Consider the following 21,336-nt stretch of genomic DNA (forward strand, 5'->3'; position numbering starts at 1 on the left):
CAGCACTGAAAGAGGGTTCAGGTTGATCCTCAAGTTTCACAGAGATGTGTACCTCATCAATAAAAGCAGAAATTGTCTCTTTCAATCTGGGAAGGAAGGAAGACTTGTTCTTCAAGGTCTGGAGAGACTCGGCGTGAGACAGTCTCGGCAGATGATGATTTAGAGGCTGCCTAAGCCAATGGGTCGATTGGATAACAAATCCCTAGGGGAAGTCATGGGAAACAGCAAGCTTATGGCCAACAAGCGTCTGTTCTACCTAGACCACAAACCCTCCCTGGATACCGCAAAGGAGGCAGTCATAAATGACAGAGCTTGGGAAGGCTACAAAAATGGCATAAACTCTAGCAGAGGGAAAACAAAAAAAACCAAGGCTGCCACCATAAGTCACATCAGTAGGCATGTAGTAGACAGCACTTGAGCAGTAAGTTGATTGTGAGCTAGAGGCTGCCAGTATAGTGGGACTGGCCCCCCATGCCTAGAATTAAACATGTTGAGTCACAAGACAGACAGGCTATGTAGCTCAAGCTTTAGGTACTCAGAACCCCAACTTCTTGGAAGCAGGTTCAGGGTCAAACAGTCATAGGTGACCAGGCCACTGTGGGTGGTCAGTAGGAATGGACCAAGGATAAGAGTTCGATGTGGCTCCTACAAGTAGGAACAGCAGCCAGGATGATGCTTCCCTAACACTGAATGACTATAAATAGCACGTGCGCACAAGACTTCACCATGAGGATGATGTCAGCAATCAATCCCTCAGCAATAAACCTTTACATAGGGAAACCGAAAGTGGGAAATTTTAAGGCACTCAACAGTTTGATTAAGAAGGTAGCACCTGATGCTCAGCATGAATAGGCCTGGAAAGGGCTCCGCAGCCACTGTAATTTGTACCAGTTAGTGAAGTCTGAAAAAAAGCTTCACAGGCAGAACCCTGTGCCCAAAGGTCACATTCCAGTTTAGCCCCAAAATCTCCAGTCTAGCAGGGTTACATAGTTACATAGTTAGTGAGGTTGAAAAAAGACATCAGTCCATCCAGTTCAACCTATGATGTGTGTGTTTGTGTTTGCTGTTAACCGTACATTGTATATCCCAGTACGTTGTGGTCTTTAAGGTGCCCATCTAATAGTTTTTTGAAACTATCAATGCTCCCTGCTGATACGACTGTTTGCAGAAGAGAATTCCACATCCTTACTGCTCTGACAGTGAAGAACCCCCTACGTACTTTAAGGTTAAATCGCCTTTCCTCTAGTTTTAGTGAGTGGCCACGTGTCTTATTGTATTGCCTTTCTCTGAATAGTTTGTTCCTTATGCTAGGGTCGCCAGTACAGTATTTGTACATTGATATCATATCCCCCCTAAATCGTCTCTTCTCCAGAGGGAATAAGTTCAGTGCTTGTAGTCTTTCCTCATAGCTGATGTCCTCCATTCCCCCAATTATTTTTGTTGCCCTTCTCTGGACTCTTTCCAATTCCAGCACATCCTTCCTGAGGACCGGTGCCCAGAACTGGACCGCATACTCCAGATGTGGCCGGACCAGTCTTGTAGAGAGGGAGAATAATCTCTTTATTTCTGGAGTGAATCCCTTTTTTTTATACATCCCAGTATTCTGTTGGCTTTGCTTGCAGCGGCTTGGCATTGCATGCCACTGCCAAGCCTGTTGTCTACCAGTACCCCCAGGTCCTTTTCCATCCTAGACTCCCCCAGAGGTGTCCCCCCCTAGTGAGTAGCTTGCTTTCTGGTTTCTGGCACCCAAGTGCATTACTTTACATTTTTCAACATTAAACCTCATCTGCCATGTAGTTGCCCACCCCATTATTTTGTTCAGGTCCGCTTGTAAGGTTTCACATGCATAGACGATATTGGCATGCTTAGTTTAGTATCATCCGCAAATACTGAGATTGTACTAGATATCCCCTCCTCTAGATCATTTATGAATAAATTAAACAGGATTGGCCCCAGGACAGAACCCTGGGGGACCCCACTTTCCACACCCGCCCAATCCGAGTACTCCCCATTAATCACTACCCTTTGCACTCTCCTCTGGAGCCAGTTCTCTATCCAGGTACTCACCCTATGGTCCATACCTACCTTCCTTAGTTTAAACAGTAAGCGTTTGTGGGGAACGGTGTCGAAGGCCTTTGCAAAGTCCAGATAAACCACATCCACAGGCTTACCTTTATCTAGGTGGCAGCTCATTTCATTATAGAAGGTTAATAGATTGGTCTGGCAAGAACGATTTTTCATGAATCCATGCTGATTAGTAATGAAAATGGTATTATTAGTAGTAAAGTCTTGTATGTGGTCCCTTAACATCCCCTCCAAAATCTTGCAGACTACTAATGTTAGGCTGACCGGCCTATAGTTACCCGGGATATATCTCGGCCCTTTTTTAAATATTGGTACCACGTTGGCTTTTTTCCAATCAGCTGGCACCATACCCATCTGTAAACTATCCTTAAAGATCAAGAATAATGGTCTGGCAATCACCTGGCTGAGCTCTTTAAGAACCCCCGGGTGCAAGCCATCCGGTCCGGGTGATTTAATTATGTTAAGTTTCTCTAGTTTAGTTTTAAGTCTATCTTCTGTTAGCCATGGCGGTACTTCCTGAGGTGTGTTGGTTAGTTTGGCCTTACAAGCTGGGTTAGTGTAGCCCCCCAATTTTTTTGTGAAGACTGAAGAGACTAAATTATTTAACACTACCGCCTTTTCCCTGTCCTCTGTGGCCAAATCTCCCTCGTTGTCTTTTATGGGGCCAATGTGTTCTGGCCTCGCTTTCTTACTGTTTATATAGTTAAAGAATTTTTGGGGGTTCTTTTTACTCTCTTCCGCTATATGTCTCTCATGTTCTATTTTAGCTGTCTTGATTTCTCTTTACATTTCTTATTACACTCTTTGTAATGCTTGAATGCTGCCAATGACCCCCCAGCCTTCTATTTTTTGAAGGCCTTTTCTTTAGCATTAATTTGCATTTTTATGTTGGAGTTTAGCCACCCAGGGTTTAGTTTTGCTTTTTTAAATTTATTTCCCTTTGGAATGCACTGGTCAATCCCTTTGTTAAGTATGCTCTTGAAGCATTCCCATTTTTCCTCTGTGTTCTTTGTTCCCAGGGTTCTATCCCATTTGATATTTTCTAGCAGAGAACGCAGTTTTGGGAAATTGGCTCTTTTGAAATTCAGTGTCCTTATATTACCCTTGTGTTTCATATTACTGTAATTAATACTGAAACTACTTGACCTATGGTCACTGTTTCCCAAGTTGGCCCGTATTTCTATATCCGTGAGCAGGTCTGTATTGTTGGTAATCAGTAGGTCAAGTACCGCATTGTTTCTTGTCAGTGCATTCACCATCTGTCCCATGAAATTGACCCTGCCAGGGTCTGGCTTCATCACTCCAAAATCAGGCTGAGGAAAGGCTGATCTGGATAGCAACTATACAGAGAACAGCTCAAGCTGCAGTGTAGCAGGAATTGTGTTAAAAAAAAAAAAAAAAAAAAAAAAAAAAAGCTTATGAAAAGGGTGAACATTTCTCCTTTCCTCAAGACACTATCAGAAGCGGAGGCATGCCTGCAATTTTTTTTTGCCGGTGTCCTGTAGGCAGTATAACCCAACACTATAGTACTCCTTGTGCTCCTCAACGAACTAGAAATAATGCTCAATTTCATTATTTTCCAAACTGGAAAAATTAGGTATTTGTGCCAGCATTACAATCTGTTGACATGTCCCATAACACAAATACAAAAAAAACGTAATATATGTGATTTGGAAGAAATCATGACAAAAAAAGGCTCAACTGATGTGCATTAAGGGATTAGGGCAAGATAATAATTACTAAAAAAGCATAGAGTAACTAAAAGTATTATTGAGAATAACAGAATAATCTCAAAATAGATTTTTTTATAGTTAATCTTTTTATTTATTAATATTTTCTTCACTTCTGAAGTAAAAGCTGTAAAAAAAAAATAAAAGTAGAAAAGAAACACAACCTTGTTTAAATAAGTATCACATAACAATGCAAACCTGGAATGTAGCTCATCATTTCATCAAACGTTTGTTTAGCCCGCTTTTGCTTAGCTGCTGCCGTTCGTGGCTCTGTACTTTCACAAAACAAAGCATCTAAAAATAAGCAGGAAGATTGAAAAATGTTCATGCTGCATAGGACTCTAATTGCTATTCTCAAATCCAAGACAAACGGTATGGTAACATGACATGAATCAACATGACAAAGTATAAGAAAACATGATGGCCACACACTAGAAAGACAAAGTCAATGAATAGGTTTCTGAATATGTCAAGGCAATTAGAATAATGAAAACTAAGATGTTTGCATGATATCTCTGTCAAGAGTATATGCATATACTGTAATTTTGATTTTTTAGATAGATAAAATTTACCAGAACGCTCGTAATGATTCCAGGTTCAGGGGGTGGTAGAGGGTTGGCAGACGTAATTTAAAATGTTAAAACATTAGAGACACCACACCATTTGTGAGAAAGATATAAGCGACTAGACCAGGTTGGCATTTGTGAGGGTTGGTATTATCAAAACTTTGTATCTATTTATCTTGAAATGGTGTTGTATATTTCAATACGGAGTTATAAATATTGCATTTTTACATAAAAAATGACCATCCCAATTCCAAAAATGTTGGGGTGCTGTGTCAAATCTACATAAACACAGAATACATTGTTTTTCAAATCTCAGAAGCCCAAATTTTATTCACAATAAAAAAAAGAAAACATATCACATTTTAAACTGAGAAAATGTAACATTTTATGAAAAAAAAAAGAAGGTAATTTTGCAACTGATCTGTATTTGCTGTGCCTACTGTGAAGGGTGGTACATACCTCTAAGAAGTGTAATCAGTGACACTAGCCGATGCTCTTGACTAAATTGTTCTAGTTTACATTTCAGGTAGTGGTCTGTGTAGGTTTCAAGTGTGTTTTTGAACAGGATTCTTCCTCCCATTAATAGATGATGAAACCAGTCAGGGATGTGGAAAACAACCCGGCCTGTTAGCAAACCACATAGACTAGAGATTAGGAATTTCTACAATACTTTGTATCCTATGGAGTGTAAAAACATATCAATATATACAGGTACATATGTTAATGGACAGGATTATTAGTGTGATAATCCCACACACTGGCATAAGGATTCGTTAGAGCAGCCAGGGCTATTATGTTTTTGAAAATTATTTCATACTGTCAAATGCATCAGGGGGGAGGGAGGGAGAGCACTGTTGCTATTTAACCTGCGAATTAGGTAAATAGGGGTTGGGGGGCAGTTTGAGGGAGGGAGGTTGGGGAACATGACCATGTTTCCTTTTACATCCAAAATATGGGTGTAACATGAAAATGGTCAGTAAGGTGAACTAATTCTTTGGAAAGCCCCTGGGAAGAGGTTAATAACCCTATACTGCACCTGAAGTGGGGAAAGTAACAAATCACAGTTTTTATATATATATATATATATATATATATATATACACACACACACACACATACATACGTACATACAGTACTGTTCAAATGTTTAAAGCAGGTGTGAAAAAATGCTGCACACTAAGAATGCTTTCAGAAATAGCGGTGTTAATAGTTTATTTTTATCTATTAACAAAATATAAATCCAAATCAAATCAATATTAGGTGTGACCACCCTTTGCCTTCAAAACAGCATCAATTCTTCTAGATACATTTGTGCACAGTTTTTGAAGGAACTTGGCAGGTAGGTTGTTCCAAATAACTAACCACAGATCTTCTGTCTCTTTATGTAATCCCAGATAGATATGATGTCTGGGATTACATAAAGAGACAGTACATAAAGCAGTGCCAAATTGCAAAAAAATGGCCTGGTCATTAAAGGGGGCACATCCTTCCAGTCCAGAAGTTGTTAAGACCGATTAAGAAGTGGTAGAGGGTGTTAGCACAATAACAGATTGAGCTGCCCATTTGTGTTGTATTGATTGTGTATCAAAAAAGGATAGCAGCTTTCCTTTTCACATTTATTTCACGCGCATTTTTTACACTTTAAATTTTGGGTAATTCCTTGGCGCAATTCTGTTAAGTTTTCCTTGATTTCTTTACACCTGCCAAAAAACGTTTGCACAGTGCTGTGCATTTATATAACCTGTGAACAACTAGGCTCTTTTTCCTGCAATGGGAACCAAGCAGATATGCAGTACACTATGAGCGGTTTCACATGAGCAGAATATCATTCAGCCTAAGCTTTTTCCCTAGCTCAAAAGTTCTCTTTTAGGCTCCGTTCACATTAGGTCGCTCCGACTTAGGGGGCGACCTGTGAAGTCGCGTGCAGCGCGACTGGCACGGACTTCATAAAATTAATGTCTATGCAAGTCGCCCCGAAGAAGTACAGGACCCCTTTTCTAAGTCGGAGCGACTTGTGTCGCTCCTATTAGAACGGCTCCTGTACTACACAATGGGAGCGTTAGGACCGCGACTTGTCAGACTGACAAGTTGCGGTCCAAGTCGGACCAGTGTGAATGCGGTCTTAGGTGGAGGAATTTACTGTTTTTCTTTCCCCCTGCACAAGACTGAGTATTCAAAGTGAATATAAGTTCACCTTATTGAGTATTCAAAGTTAATATAAGTTCACCTTATTTACCAACATTTGTTTTGCAAATTGAACACAAGTCTCCACAACTTAAACCAACCCCTGGTGTCTTATGCACTCTGTTTACATGCAAACACTGCTTAGCGATTGAATAAGATGTGGAAAACTAGAAGGAGCTTTTAACGGTTTACCAGTACAGAAAAGACAGAAATATCTTCTGTTCTGTGTGCATGTATCACAGTAAAGCCTTGACACTTTACCTGATTCAAAGGACAATCTGGATACACAGAAACACATTTGGAGCACAAGTTAGTATAATTCATTCAAGCACAGAATGAAGAAACAGTTTATTGTATCTTTTGACTTACCTATGTACATAAGATAATCATAAACCCCTTCCACCGTCATCACTTCCATGAAGCAATTCTGGTTATGCTTCCTTTCTGTATTGTCAGATCGGTTGGCATTATTTTTGTATAAATCATTAAAAAGCTAAGAAACAGACAATATCATATTTAATACAATGCTCTTAAAAAGCACTCTCCTAAAAAACACGTACTGCAGCAATAACACATCTATTTTGTGGTTTGCATATTTTAGAAACACTTTTTAGGCACCTTCACTCACTCTCAGCTAATGAACTTAACCACTTGCCGACCGCCGCAAGTACATATACTGCGGCGGTCAGCCCCTCACAGGCAAAGTGACGTATCGGTACGTCACTAGCCTGTGAGGCTCTGGGGACGGACCCCCCCCCCGCGCGCGTGTGCCCGGCAGACCCGATGTCCGCCGGGCACTCACGATCGTCCGTTAGAGCGGGAGAAAGGCAGGCAGCTGATGTAAACAAGCTGCCTGTCATTCTCCCCTGTGTAAGAACAGTGATCATACGGTTCTTCTATGTAGGACCGTTGATCACTGTTCCTACACCTCAAGCCACAGCCAATCAGAGTTAGAATCACGCCCCTAGGGACACACATAACCCCTCCCTCTCAAAAAAGTTAACCCCTTCACTACCATTGTCATTTTACAGTAACAGTGCATATGTATAGCACTGATTACTGTAGAAATGTCACTGGTAACCCCAAAAGTGTCAAAAATGTCAGTCAAGGGTCCGATCTGTCCGCCGCAATGTTGAAGTCCCGCAAAAAAAAAAAAAAAATCGCAGATTGCCGCCATTATGCGTTAAAAAAAAAACAACAAAAATGACAAAAATCTTTCCCTTAGTTAGTAAACGCAATAACTTTTGCGCAAACCATTCAAAATACGATTTTTGCGATTTTTTTTACCAAAAATATGTAGCATAAAACAAAATCCAAATTGATTTAGGCTGCATGTATGGGCACTGGCGAAAGCTGCATGTATGGGCACTGGCAAAGGCTGCATGTATGGGCACGGGCAAAGGCTGCATGTATGGGCACGGGCAAAGGCTGCATGTATGGGCACTGGCAAAGGCTGCATGTATGGGCACTGGCAAAGGCCGCATGTATGGGCACTGGCAAAGGCCGCATGTATGGGCACTGGCAAAGGCCGCATGTATGGGCACTGGCAAAGGCTGCATGTATGGGCACTGGCGAAGGCCACCATTTTTTTTGTTTTCTGTTATTTTGAAAGTGTAAACGATGGAAATAAAATCTAACTTTTGTTGACGTATTATAAGAATGTCTAATCTGTAATTTGATGCCTTTTGGAGATTTTTCCATCTTTCCTTGGCTTCTTTATGCACATTAATACAAATTTTTACCTGGGGTGCCCAAACTTTCGATCCCCACTGTATTTGCCCAAGGTTGTTTTCCTTATTCAAATTACATTTTTAGTGAGTGTTGCAGAGTTTGTTTTTTTTTTAATAGACGAATATTAGTAATACAATAAAGTACTAGTAGTGGTGGGACATTCACTGTATTGTATACATTTGTCTTAATGGGGTACCATCCCTACTGTGAAAGCAGCTAGAAATTTTCCCCCTTCTTCTCTACCAAGGAGGTAGGAGGGGACAGAGAGATAAATTTGGGCTTTAAATGTGCTGCCAGGGAGAATACAGTCATATAAATGTAAAACATAAGGCTTCTTTATGCACATTAATACAATTTTTTACCTGGGGTGCCCAAACCTTTGATCCCCACTGTACATCTAGGAGAATGGGGCAATTAAAATACAGTGTACACATCTTTTAGCACAACACAATAACCTAAAAATAGATATCATGGGCCTATCTACCCGTACCTACCTACCTTTGCCAAAAAAAAATTCACTGGCAATGTATAGTAATAGCGAGGATAACTCTAATGATATTACATTAAAACTAGCACATAGGGTGGTAAAGAGACATTGTGGGGGTCTTGCACACCTTTTTATTGTTTTCTGAAGTGGGGCTGAGTATAGTCAGCTCTGGTCTGCTTGGTTTGGGTTTTGGGGATTCACATGAGTTGATGAAGTTCATAATGAAGAGTTCCAGGTGTTGTCCTTTCTGCAAACAAGAACACCATTTAGCACAGTGACAAAGTAATCTTATACTGGGAAAACAAAAAAACGGGAGGTGCTCATGCAAACCTTTTCCTAAAAAATGCTAGCTGCTTGAATCTTCCAGGTTTCATTACTGTCTACATCAGTGGTTAAAAACAAGAAGGTAGAGTCAGAACTGATCTGCATACTTGCTTCAGTTCAATATATTTATTGCAACCAGTGGATCAACATGAAGGCCACGCAATTAGCATTTTCAGAATGAGAGGCCAACAATAGCAGCCTCTATATTTATTACAGTACAGTGCACATTTCCTTTAAAGTGGTTTTTAAGGCTAAAATACTCACCTGAGCTCCCTGTTGATCCAGCAATGTGCACGAGAGTTCACTTCTCCCGGGTCTCTCATTCCTCATTGGCTGAGACAGCGGAAGTCATTAGCTTCTGCTACTGTCAATCACAGCCAGTGAGAAAATGAGGAGAGTGGGGGCGGGGCCAAGCCTCAGGTCTGTGTGTCTTATGGATACATAGATCCAGGCTCAAGAGCGAGCACGCACCTACGCACCAGTGCCCCCAGAGCAATCGACTTTCTATTGGGGACACTGGCTAAAGGGAAAGAGCCAGGAGAGCCAATGGGGCAACCGAAAAGAGGAGGAAAGGGCTGCTCTGTGCAAAACCACTGCACAGAGCAGGTAAGTATAACATGTTCGTTTTTTTTTTTTTTTTTTATTACCCTTTAATGTCACTTTAAGCAACATAGATGTAACTTTAGGTGTATAAGTAATAGATAACAATTTACCTCTTTGATTAATTTTCCTGGTACAGACTTGATCATTTTACCTGTAAGAGATAGTCCGAGAGTAATGACAGGAATAATATTATTAGGCAAGATACTGGAAGTGTCAACTCAGTTTTAACTACATAAATTGAGATTAAAAATTATGTATGCAGTCTTTATTTTTTTTTTTCAGTACAAATCATCGCTTTCTGCACTTTGTTTTTGTTTCTGAAATAAACAGTCCCCTTTGTGCAAAGTATACAATTTACCAAGGTTGACATCTGGAAGGATCTTGTCATGAAACTGTGTTTCCAGGCTGTTAGGTGACAGAAAATCTGCTAACAATTGGCTGTTACTAAGCTCTGGATGTTGTAATAATTTCTGGAATGAGAGAAAATAAACAGCCTATTAAAATGAATAAACGAATCTGAGCTTTAAATCATTTTTACCCACAGTGCCTACAGGCAGGGTGCACCATTCTGATTTAGTAGAAATACAGCTCTTTGTTTTTAGTTTTGGATTGAGCAACAAGTCTGCAGGTTTTTATTAAAGTTCGTTGTTCCTGTTACAGAGACATCTGCTTATTTTTAAAAAATATTTTTTTTTTATCAGTAACTCAGCAAGATTTAAGAAAATTGCACCAATGTTCTTCCCAGATCCTAAAACAACCAAAAAGAGTCCTGAAATAGCTGCATAATAGCTGTCAAGATCAAGTACTAAATTACATACAGGTTTGTACATGTATTTAACAGCTTACAGTTCTCGTAAAATTAAAAAATATTTAAATTGTGTACCTGTAGATACTCCTGGAATTCTTCTCTTTTGGATTTTAAAAATTCGTAGTTTTTGGGTCCAATGATCCTTTTTGATGGAAGCTGAGCATCAGGAAATGTACCTGTGAATTACATTAAGTTTATATATAAAATGAATCCACTAATTCTACACCTACCCAATAGAGTTTATAAATAAAACACATACGATGCTTAATTTTAAGGGTGTTATTTTCATGACTACAACCTTACAAAAATCCATTTAAAAACATCATTCAGTGATCACACAAAGTCTTCCGTTTCACATGCTGCCACAATACAAAATTACATCTAATTACATCCAACGTCACATGCCATTTAATTTTGCTTGAATGTACTTGCTTCCACACTACAGTCCAATAGAAAAAAAAATTATTGGAAAGCCTTGTGCTTTCAGGTTAGCTCACAGGAAGCAATAAAAGCACTGCATTTCTGGCAAGATGAGAAAATAATTTCTGTACTTGCTGAAAATGTCCCTAGCCTGAAAAATAAAAATGAATGCAGCCACCAGATCTACGGACTGGTAAGCTGCTATATTTTCTTTTTCTTGGGTTAAGAGAGCCATTATTTCTATTTTCTTCCATATTTACATGCAGACCAAGTTGTCCAGTAAAAGCAAGAGGATAGACAAACTATAAAAATGCCAGGAATACTTTTTTTTACTTGCAGCAAGATTTGTTTTTTTTTTTTTAAGATAGTGTAATTTTATATCACCAAATCAAGGAAAGAAACAAGATAAGATACCATGTAAAAACTTCATGACACTAATATTAACACTGCAATCCTCACCACTAAAGTTTCCTAATCCTCATTTAATTTACCATTAACCCTTGTTTCTTAAAGCAGATTAATATACCAACAAAAAAATTGAGTAAGAACCTAGTGGACTTTACTGGTACCAGAGAAGGACGGTGACAATGTAGATAAAAAAAAAAAAAAAAAAAAAAAAGAGATTTTTGACCTACCATAAAATCCATTTCTCTGATGTTCATTGACGGACACCGCTCCTGATATTCATAACCATTGGGTCACACTGCCCCCTACAGGAGTAGGACACTAGGCTAAAAAATAATCTGGCTACGCCTATGGGCAGTCCCAGGGGGTATACTCCCTCCCCCTGCTATAGGTACTCAGTTTAGTTACAATCAGTGTCAGAAGAATTACAACTACACAGAGAGGTGGGTGCTGTGTCCGTTAATGAACAGAGAGATGGATTTTGCATAAGTCAAAAATCCAATTTTCTCTTGTTCATTGACGATCACAGCTCCTGATCTTCATAGCCATTGGGGTCTTTCAAAGCAGTGTTAAACATGAGGGGTGGGAACAGCAGCAAAATTCCCAAAGATAAACAGTAGCCAACCAGGCAACAGGAGCTCAACTCAAACAACTGGAGCTCACCTGAAAAAAACAATACACCCTCGAAAAGGATCAGGTCCTCTAAACAGCAGCCTGCAACACCTTGCAGGCAAAAGAAACATCCCCAAATGCCAACACATCCACTTTATAAAAACGTAAAAGTGTGCACCGACGACCAGGTGGCCGCCTTGCAAACCCACGTCACTGACACATGACGACGGAAGGCCCGGGAGGCACTAAGTGCTCAAGTAGAGTGCACCTTAACAGGGAAAGGAGAAACCTGACTCTTGATGGAACAGGCCTGAATCACTGCCTGTCTGATCCATCTGGAAATGGTCGCAGAGGAAGCCGACAACCCTTTCCGAGGCCCATCCATGATCACAAATAGTGAGTCTGACTTCCTGAAAGACTCCGTAGCTGCCAGGTACACCCTAATTGCCCGAACCACATCCAAGGAATGCAAGGCAATTTTCTTTCGGATGTTTAGGCCTGGGACACAGGGAAGGCAACACAATGTCTTCATGCAAATGAAAATCAGAGACAATCTTTGGGAGGAACGATGGACAGGGGCGAAGAACCACCTTATCTCTTTGAATCACCAGGCAAAGTAAATGACAGATAAAGTATAAACAAGCTGCCCTAAGTGAGTGAAGACATGTGATTAGTCAAAAATAATAATAAATGCATATACTGAATAATAAATGCAAATAGAATTACATTTAAATGCAGCAATAATATGTGTAAACAAACAAATATAAAAGTCAGTAGATAGTGAATTAATATTGACCAAGTGCTGAAATGACAGTCTCTAATATAGTCCAAATAATCCCAAAACTCCAGTGAAAAAAGCGTGAATCCAAATTATACACCAGAAGTGCTGTATCCACCACCAGTAAGTATTCTGCTTACCAGATACTGATATTAACCACTTCACCGTACATTTACTGCGGCACTCTGCCGCTGCTGGGCAAAGCGACGTAGCCCTACATCACTTGCTCAGGAGACTCTAGGGGGTGAGCGTGCGCCGCCGCCGGCGCTTTCCCGCCTAGCTGGGAAAGCGTTCGTTAGCTGGGGAGCCGTTAGCTGGGGAGCCAGCGCGTGTGACCGGCGGCTCCGATGCCATCATGTCAAGTTTATAAGATTTAGTGAAAGGTGTGCACCGACGACCAAGTCGCTGCTTTGCACACCTGAGCCGCAGAAGCCCGATGGCGAAAAGCCCAAGAGGCACTGATAGCCCTCGTAGAATGAGCCCTCACAGGGAAAGGAGGCACCTGACCCTTGAGCGAATAGGCCTGAACAACAGTCTGCCTGATCCATTTTGAAATGGTTGCAGGGGACGCAGCCAAACCCCTCTGAGGTCCCTCGGGAAGGACAAACAGGGAATCTGACTTCCGAAAGGACTCCGTGGCAGCCAGAAAAACTCTGACCGCCCGGACCACATCCAAGGAATGCAAGGCAAAACAATATCTTCGTTAAGATGGAAGGCAGATACCACCTTGGGAAGAAAAGACTGATTTGGTCGCAGGACCACTTTATCTCTATGAACAATCAGATAAGGCGAACGTCAAGATAACTTCGCCAATTCAGACACTCTGCTGGCAGAAGTAACAGCTACCAGAAAGGCAACTTTCCGGGACAACACAGGCAAAGCTATCTCCCTGATATTCTCAAACGTAGGCCATTGTAGAACGGACAAAACCAAATTCAAGTCCCACGGTGGCAATGGAGCCGTCTGCAGGGGAGCTAGATGACAAACGCCCTTTATAATCAAGGAAGTAGTCGCCAAGGGACGCTGAAAGAAGATGGCTAAGGCCGACAATTGACCCTTTATAGTGGCCAACGCTAAACGCTGATCCACACCCACCTGCAGGAAAGCCAAAACCCTTGCCACCGAAAAGGAGCAGGGATGAAACCCTTGCGACTCGCACAAAGCAATATACAACCTCCAGGTACGATGGTAAATCTTCCTAGAGGTAGCTTTCCGAGCCTTCAACACGGTAGGAATGACAGCATCTGAGAGACCCTTGTCCCTAAGCACTTGGCTTTCAACAGCCACGCCGTTAAAGCCAGAGACCGTAAAGCTGGAATGGAAAGATGGAAGATTGGCCCTTGAGACAGTAGATCATCTCGCAGCAGAAGCTGCCAGGGAGGCTCGACAACCATCTGCACGAGATCTGTGTACCAAGCCACCAGAATTACCTGTAACTACTCCGATGCCAACCTGCGTAGCAACCTGGACAACAGTTGGATCGAGGGAAAGGCATAGAGCAGCCGATACTGGTGCCAAGGCACCACCAAAGCATCCGTGGCAGCCGCCAGAGGATCGCGGGTTCTGGCCACGAACCTTTCTACCTTTCTGTTGAGACGGGAGGCAAACAGATCCACATTCAGAGTTCCCCATCAGGCACACAGGAGACGGAAGACCTCCTGGTGTAAGGACTATTCCCATTGGTGCAAGGTCTGGCGGCTCAGATAATCCACCTGCCAGTTCTCCACTCCCGGAATGTGGATGGCCGAAATCGCTGGAATGTGCATCTCGGCCCAAGACAGGATCTCGGCCACTTTCTTGGCCACCCAGGCACTCTTGGTGATTGACATATGCCACCGCCGTGGCGCTGTCCGTCTGAACCCGGACCGGACAACCCTGTAGCCGGGTCGTCAAATGAAAAAGGCAGAGCTTGATCGCCCTGAGCTCCAAGACATTTATAGGCAAGGATGATTCCTCCACCGACCAAGTGCCCTGGGCCCAAAGCATGTCCATGACACCCCCCCAGCCCGACAGGCTGGCATCCGGGCAGGAATGACAACGCAGAACACACGCAAGGCTTACTGGTGGCCTGGTACCTGTGTGTACCCTCTTTCCTAATTTAGGATGTTGTGATGTCGTGAAGGATCACCTGCCCGGGGCGAGCTATATACTGTACATAGGCCTTAATTATTTGGCACCTCTATTTTGAATAAGGACTGCTCCCTCCTCCTTGTATGATCGGTCACTGACTAATAGTACATGAAGTGCCGCCTCTAGAGACCTGGCTTTTGGACTCTCTAGTTAACTGGCTTCAGCTATCCCCTCATTTGGGAGTGATTAGATGTTATCCACTTGAATATATTAAGTGGTTTTCCGGCATGGAGTAAGGAGATGGACATATATTCATATATACTATAAGAGTAGCTATGAGCCACAGGTGCCAAGTGTGATAACCAATTCTACTGTTGCTATCTTTCTTTATTGCTTCCTGCTATTGTCTGCCACCCCCTGAGTCACAAAAGGAAATATCGGTCTGTTATGGTCTCTCTGGCCCTGAGGAAGCCTTGAGCAAAACGCGTCGGCTTGCTGGGGACCTTCATTGACCTGCTCCATCTGAGACCTCTATACCATCCAGCTATACAGGCTATTAGCTTTCCCTTATTGGAAAATATTTCTACCTTGTGATCTCATTTACATGTCTTTAGTTTTATACTTTTTTCTCAGTGTTTTTTGTTCAACGTGTGCTTTTTTGCCCATGTGTTTTAAAGTTGTAAAATAAAATGTATTTTTTATATATCTTGGTTTTGTCGTGATCCTTCTCCTCCCATCGGCCTGCAAAGACCCACTTTTTTCTTTCCTCAATTGTTTTGACCATCAGACCCAGGGCCCGCATGCAGGTCCGCAGCGAGGAGAGATCCGCTTCCCTGTGGGACCTGATCTCGCTCCGTAGGGTCCGAAGCTTCTCTTCTGGGAGAAAAACCTTTGCTTGAACTGAGTCCAGGACCATCCCCAGATAAGTAAGACGAACTGATGGGGTTAGTGTAGACTTCTGAAAGTTTATGGTCCAACCGAACTCCTGGAGCGTCTGAACGGTAACCGACAGATCGCTCGACAGAGACGCGTTGGATTGCGCCCTCAATAGGAGATCGCCCAGGTAGCCGATGACTGCAATCCCCTTCATGCGCAGCAAAGCCAACACCGGAGCCAAGACCTTGGTAAACACCCTGGGAGTCGAAGCGAGACTGAAGGGTAAGGCCACAAACTGAAAGTGCTCCTCGGCCACTGTGAAGCGGAGATACCGCTGATGACCTTCAAAGATCGGGATGTGCAGATATGCATCCTTTAGGTCGACGGAGGCCATGAAGGCTCCTGGACTCAAGGATGCCACCATCGAGCAGACGAACTCCATCCTGAACTTCTTCACCCGCACAAAGCGGTTCACAGGGACTTGAGGTCCAGAATCGGACGCACCTTGCCCTCTTTTCGGGCACCGTGAATAGGTTGGAATAATACCCATGGAACCTGTCCAGCTGAGGAACCGGCACAATCACTCCTTGGGCAACCAGATCCTGCACCGCCACCCCTTGAGATCTTTTAATCGGTCGGGGGACAAACTGAGGTTTGAAGGAAAGAATCAGTCTGCGGGACGAGAGCGAAACTCTATCTTGTACCCTGAGCAAATCAGTTAGTGAGCCCATCTGTCCCAAATCTCGGACAACCATGGTACCTGAAAGTAACGCAGACGTCCCCCCACCCCTACAACGGGTAAGGGCGTCCCTTCAGGCGGAGGAGGACTGGGCCGCCGAGCCGGACTGACCCATCTTGGACTTACCAGACCAGGATTTCTTGGTCCCCTCGGGGACCTTGAAGGACTTTCCTTTGTCCTGTGACCCTGAGGCACGAAAGGACCCCCCGATAAGACTTGAAGGAAGGACCCCTCCGAGGGTGGGGCTGCTTACCACTAGAATTTTGGGGCAGTAGGGTACTCTTACCACCCGTAAGACCCTTGATCAATTCATCCAAAGTATCCCCCAAAAAGTGGAATCCCCATAAATGGGACATCTGACACAGTTTTCTTGGAGGTGTGGTCAGCCGACCAACTCTTTAGCCACATAATTCGACGGATAGCGACCCCCACCGCAGACAGCCTTGTGACCAAAGGAGCCTCATCCAAAGCCGCATCACATAGATACAATATAGCGTATCGGTCCATTTGATCCACCAGATCGCGGGCCGCAGGGGGGGGCGGGGCGATTCCGCCACCAGGATGCGCTTCAGCTCCTTGAGTCATTCGGTGACCACCTGAGACACCATCACAGAAGCAAAAACTGGTTTGAATAGGGAACCCGTCAACAAAAAGATATGGCGGGAAAGCATTTCCGTGCGCCTGTCTGCCAGGTCTTTAAAAACCGGGGAGTCCTCCACGGGCATTAATGTGGACTTGTTCAATCTAGATACCGTATGGTCCACCTTAGGCGCCACTGTCCAGCGGTTGTCCACTGCATCCGCAAAGGGATAACGGTACTGGAAGCGCTTAGGTACTGCAGCATATGTTTTATGCGACGCCATTGTTCGTTCACTGTGTCGTGAAACTCCTCGGGACAGGGAAAAACCTGACCCGACCTCTAGGCCTTGCGGGACCCGAAAGAAACCCGCTTACCTAACAGAGGGTTCTTCTACAATATCTTCCCCCCTACTCATGAAGCAAGCCCCCACACTCCACCACGCACTCTCTCATCAGCGCGCACAGCGCCCCCAGCGGGGCCGGCTCAGAAAACAGTCGGGCATGGGGATATTACAGAGGCCTTAATGTCTGCCATCCCCCAGGAGTGGGCCCACATGACACCCCCGCAGACTGTTCCAGGACAAGGGGGTAGCATCACTCCCCATACCACGATTCGCTGGCTCCTCTCCAAGACAGGAAACACCTCCCACCCTAAGTGGGTGCCGTCAGCCAGGAAGGGACGCTAACAACCCAGGGCGTACCAAAGTTGAGACATCCCGGCGAAGAATCTTCGCAGGCTCGTCCCCATCCAGAGGGGCACAGTCGTGGCGAGGCCTGGGCGCACCGCAGACCTGCGACGCTCGGTGGCAGGCTGGGACACCATAAGGGTCTATATTACCCAGTGCGAGGCCCAGCTCTGCTGTCGCTTGTAGTCCTCCAGGGATCCCCCTGACTAACTGGAGATAGTGAGTGAATGAAAGAAAATACAACACTTCTTATAAAGAAAAATGTAGAAAAACGCTTTACAATATGAGGGAAGACAATACAGTTACAATACAATTCAATACAGGAGGAATTAGAGGGCCCTGCTCGTTAGAGCTTACAATCTAAAAGGGGGGGGCGTGGCTTGAGAACGGCAGGTGAGGATGGCTGTCGGCTAGTCGGCTAGGAGAGGCGCCCTGACATACACCCACGCTGCCTCAGCGTATGTCCGCAGGAGATTGAGACCGAGACCCGACCTGGGACCTGATAAAGATCAGCCTTTTTCCGCTTTTAGATGATGCCTGCCTGATGTCCGCACGATAATGTCTCCCATTCAATGCCAGTGTTAGGAGGAGGAGGAGAGGAGAGCACTGCAGCGGCAGCGGAGCGGAGCGATAGCAGAGCAGAGCGGAGTGTATCAGCGGAGGGGCAGCATTCCGAGGCTGTGAGCTATGAACGGCTTCTGTTTCAATATCAGTATCAGCCTCAGTTGTTCAGCCTCGACTAGGTACTAGGAGCAATATCAGCAATTACAGAGAAAGATTGAGGTGACTGGAGCCGGAGCAGCGGCAGCATATCGGCATTGGCATACCAGATTGCTAGCATATCGCATTCCTGAGATACCAGGGATATCTGAAATACCTCAGATCATACCAGAGGGGGTGCTGTGGTGTCATGGGAAGGCTCACCCGCCAGATTCGTCAGAGCCCAAGTATTAGCTTAAGCACAAGGACACGCCGGACAATCTCTGCTCCTGGAGTTGCTATCCCGGACATCTTTAAGGCACATCCGAGAGTCCAGTTGAGAGAGCGGGAGGCCAGGATGGCTGAGCGGCGTGTGGAGCAGGGGCTTGATGAGGAAGAAGGGCGTATTGGAGCTTTGCAAACTGAACCAAACACACCATCTGGAACTATGCCTGGGACGGAGGTACGTGTAATTAAGAAAGCACAGGCCCAGGCTGTATTAAAGTCACAAACTGCACAAAAGGTTCAGAATGCACAAAATGTTCAAAGCTTGCAGCAGGCACAAGCAGCACAAGCGGTATTGCTCACAAAAAAGGTCCAGGCGGTTGTTCAGGCGGGTATAAGCTTAAGTGTAGGCACAAATGCAGGTACAAGCGCTTTAGGGGATGTAGGAAAAGATGAGTTGGCGATTCAGACTCAACTTACTCAATTTACTGTGGTAGGAGCACAAAGGGATCAAGTAGGACATTTAGAATTTTCGCAATTTACACAACCCATACAACCTGCGCAGTCAGCCCTGAATGCTAGGGATGCTCAAGCCCCACAAGCTTTACAAGCTTCTCAGAGTGCCTTATACGCTCAGCAAGCACAGCAAGCACAGCAAGTAATAGTAGAAGTGCCAAATGTACAGCATGTACAAGCTGCACAAATTGCCCAGAACGCTCAGACTGCTCAAACCGCACAGAGCGTTCAAATTGCACAAATGGCACAAACCGCACAATCTTTATTGGTAGATGCACAAGGGATGAGGGATGTACTGACCACCGTGGATGCACAAGCCTCGGGGCTTTCTCAAATTGAACAAACGGAGCAAAGTCATGTTGTTGCAAAGGATGTTGGCGGTGGTGATCAGAGGTCGGGCCATGAGTTTTCTGATCGTTTATTAACGCTTTCGGACATGACAAAGATTGCAGAGGATATTAAAAGGGCTTTCTCTGTTACATTAGTCACCACTATATCTGAGTTAAAAGCGGAATTAAAAAGGAATATAACAGCTTTGTCGGATAAAATTCTGGGAGTGGAGAGAGAGAGAATGACAGGCGGGATGAGGCTATTAATCGGTTGGAGAATGTTACCAGCGCACATGTCACACATTTGATTGAGTTAAGCCGACTTACAGAGGATCTGGATAATAGAGGCCGGAGGCGTAATATTAGAGTGAGGGGGGTGCCGGAGGCGGTTGATCGAGAGCAGATTGAGCCAACGCTACAAATCATTTTTAAGCTGTTCGGCAAATAGACTCTACCATTGAATCTGAAAGGGCTCATAGGGCACTGAGGGCATGCCCCCAAGATCAATCCTCTTCTAGGGACATAATCTGTTGTTTAATGGACTTTAGACTTAAGGAGGATATTATGATGAGAGCAAGAATGAAAGATCCAATAATGTTCAATGGTCAAAGGATTAGTCTTTTTCAGGATTTATCACCAACCACCCTAAATAATCGCCGGGCTCTGCGGCCTTTGTTGGAAATATTAAGGGAAAGGAAATTGATATACAAATGGAAATTTCCATTTGCCCTACAAGTGATTTCCCAGGGTAGATATAATCTCTTACGCACCCCAGATGATTTACAATCATTTTGCAGCAATTTAAAGATTCCATTAGTGGACTTGCCGGACTGGTATAAAGAATTTAAAGTGCAAACATTAGGGGAGGGTACGCAAGCCGGATCAAGGGTATTGGATGCCTCAAGCTCGTTGGGTGTATCGAATACACTGAACCCAAACTCGAATGAAATGGTGCAAGTTAGCAAGTATGCGCAAGATAAAAGGGGCAAAACCCAATTAAAGGAGGGGAAAAAGATGAAGAATGCATAGTGAGGAGTGAATCGCATTCACGCGCCATGGAGACATATTAAAAGCAGAAAAAATGATTTAAGCTTTTTTTTTTTTTTTTTCTCCTCTCCGTCCCCCTTGTGAAGGTGGTTATGGGGGATTGGAATTAAGGGGATCCTCCCCTTCTTTTTTTTTTTTTTTGGAAGTAACCTTTATCCCTCCTCTGAGCATTATCCCTTTTGAAGATTGAAGATGGATCAAGGGAGGAGAAGGGAAAAGAAAAGAAGAAGAAAGGGAAGGGAAAGACAAAGGAGGGGGCCCATTTTTTTTAATCCTGTTTTGATATTCTAACATAGGATATGAGTTCAGGCGGGTATATATATACATATATAAAAAAATATAAAGATAAACATACAGATATGCTTTGGTTGGGGTCTAGGATTATAGTAATATATATGAGATAGGTTTGATTTCGGGCTGAGGCAGGTGGGGAGTTGACGGGCTTTTCCAGTCCTGCACTTGCCGGAACCTCCCATTGCCCCTGGTAGGGGTACTGTGGGTCTTTTTCTGTAGGTAAATGGAGCGGGGGGGGGGGGGGGGGGTTTATGTTTTCTACCCTCCCGTATTTTTTGTTTTCCCCGATAAGGGTTTTTTTTTTTTCGGGGCTCCTTTTGAGGAACCACAGTACCAATTTATTTTTGCCTCTGTCGCGGGTCGGGGCACCCAGAGCCAGGGGTTATTAGTCATTCTTGTGCCCTCTAAGAGAGGAGGGCATTCAAAACTTGTCCTTTCTTTTTTTTTTTTTTTTCCTTCTTCCGTTTGTTTGTTCGATCTGTTTCTGTCCCCCAGGTCAGGTGTAATTTTTATACGCCATAATGGTGTATTCCCATTTGGTAA

The 21,336-nt window shown here is 43.9% G+C and overlaps 1 protein-coding gene across 1 annotated transcript in view; it reads right to left on the minus strand.

The window, feature by feature from the left end:
- Positions 1 to 21,336, minus strand: part of SNX14 (sorting nexin 14) — a 131,206-nt gene that overhangs the window by 31,253 nt on the left and 78,617 nt on the right. The window contains exons 20-26 of the mRNA XM_082251197.1: positions 10,594 to 10,694; positions 10,069 to 10,180; positions 9,821 to 9,861; positions 8,911 to 9,030; positions 6,935 to 7,058; positions 4,841 to 5,005; positions 4,014 to 4,109 (exon numbers count right to left, since the gene is read on the minus strand). Coding sequence (XP_082107323.1) covers positions 4,014 to 4,109; positions 4,841 to 5,005; positions 6,935 to 7,058; positions 8,911 to 9,030; positions 9,821 to 9,861; positions 10,069 to 10,180; positions 10,594 to 10,694 — 759 coding nt within the window. The remainder of the gene's footprint in view (positions 1 to 4,013; positions 4,110 to 4,840; positions 5,006 to 6,934; positions 7,059 to 8,910; positions 9,031 to 9,820; positions 9,862 to 10,068; positions 10,181 to 10,593; positions 10,695 to 21,336) is intronic.

This window comes from Pelophylax lessonae (assembly GCF_965119305.1).
Source record: "Pelophylax lessonae genome assembly, chromosome: 3".
Taxonomy (NCBI): Eukaryota; Metazoa; Chordata; class Amphibia; order Anura; family Ranidae; genus Pelophylax; species Pelophylax lessonae.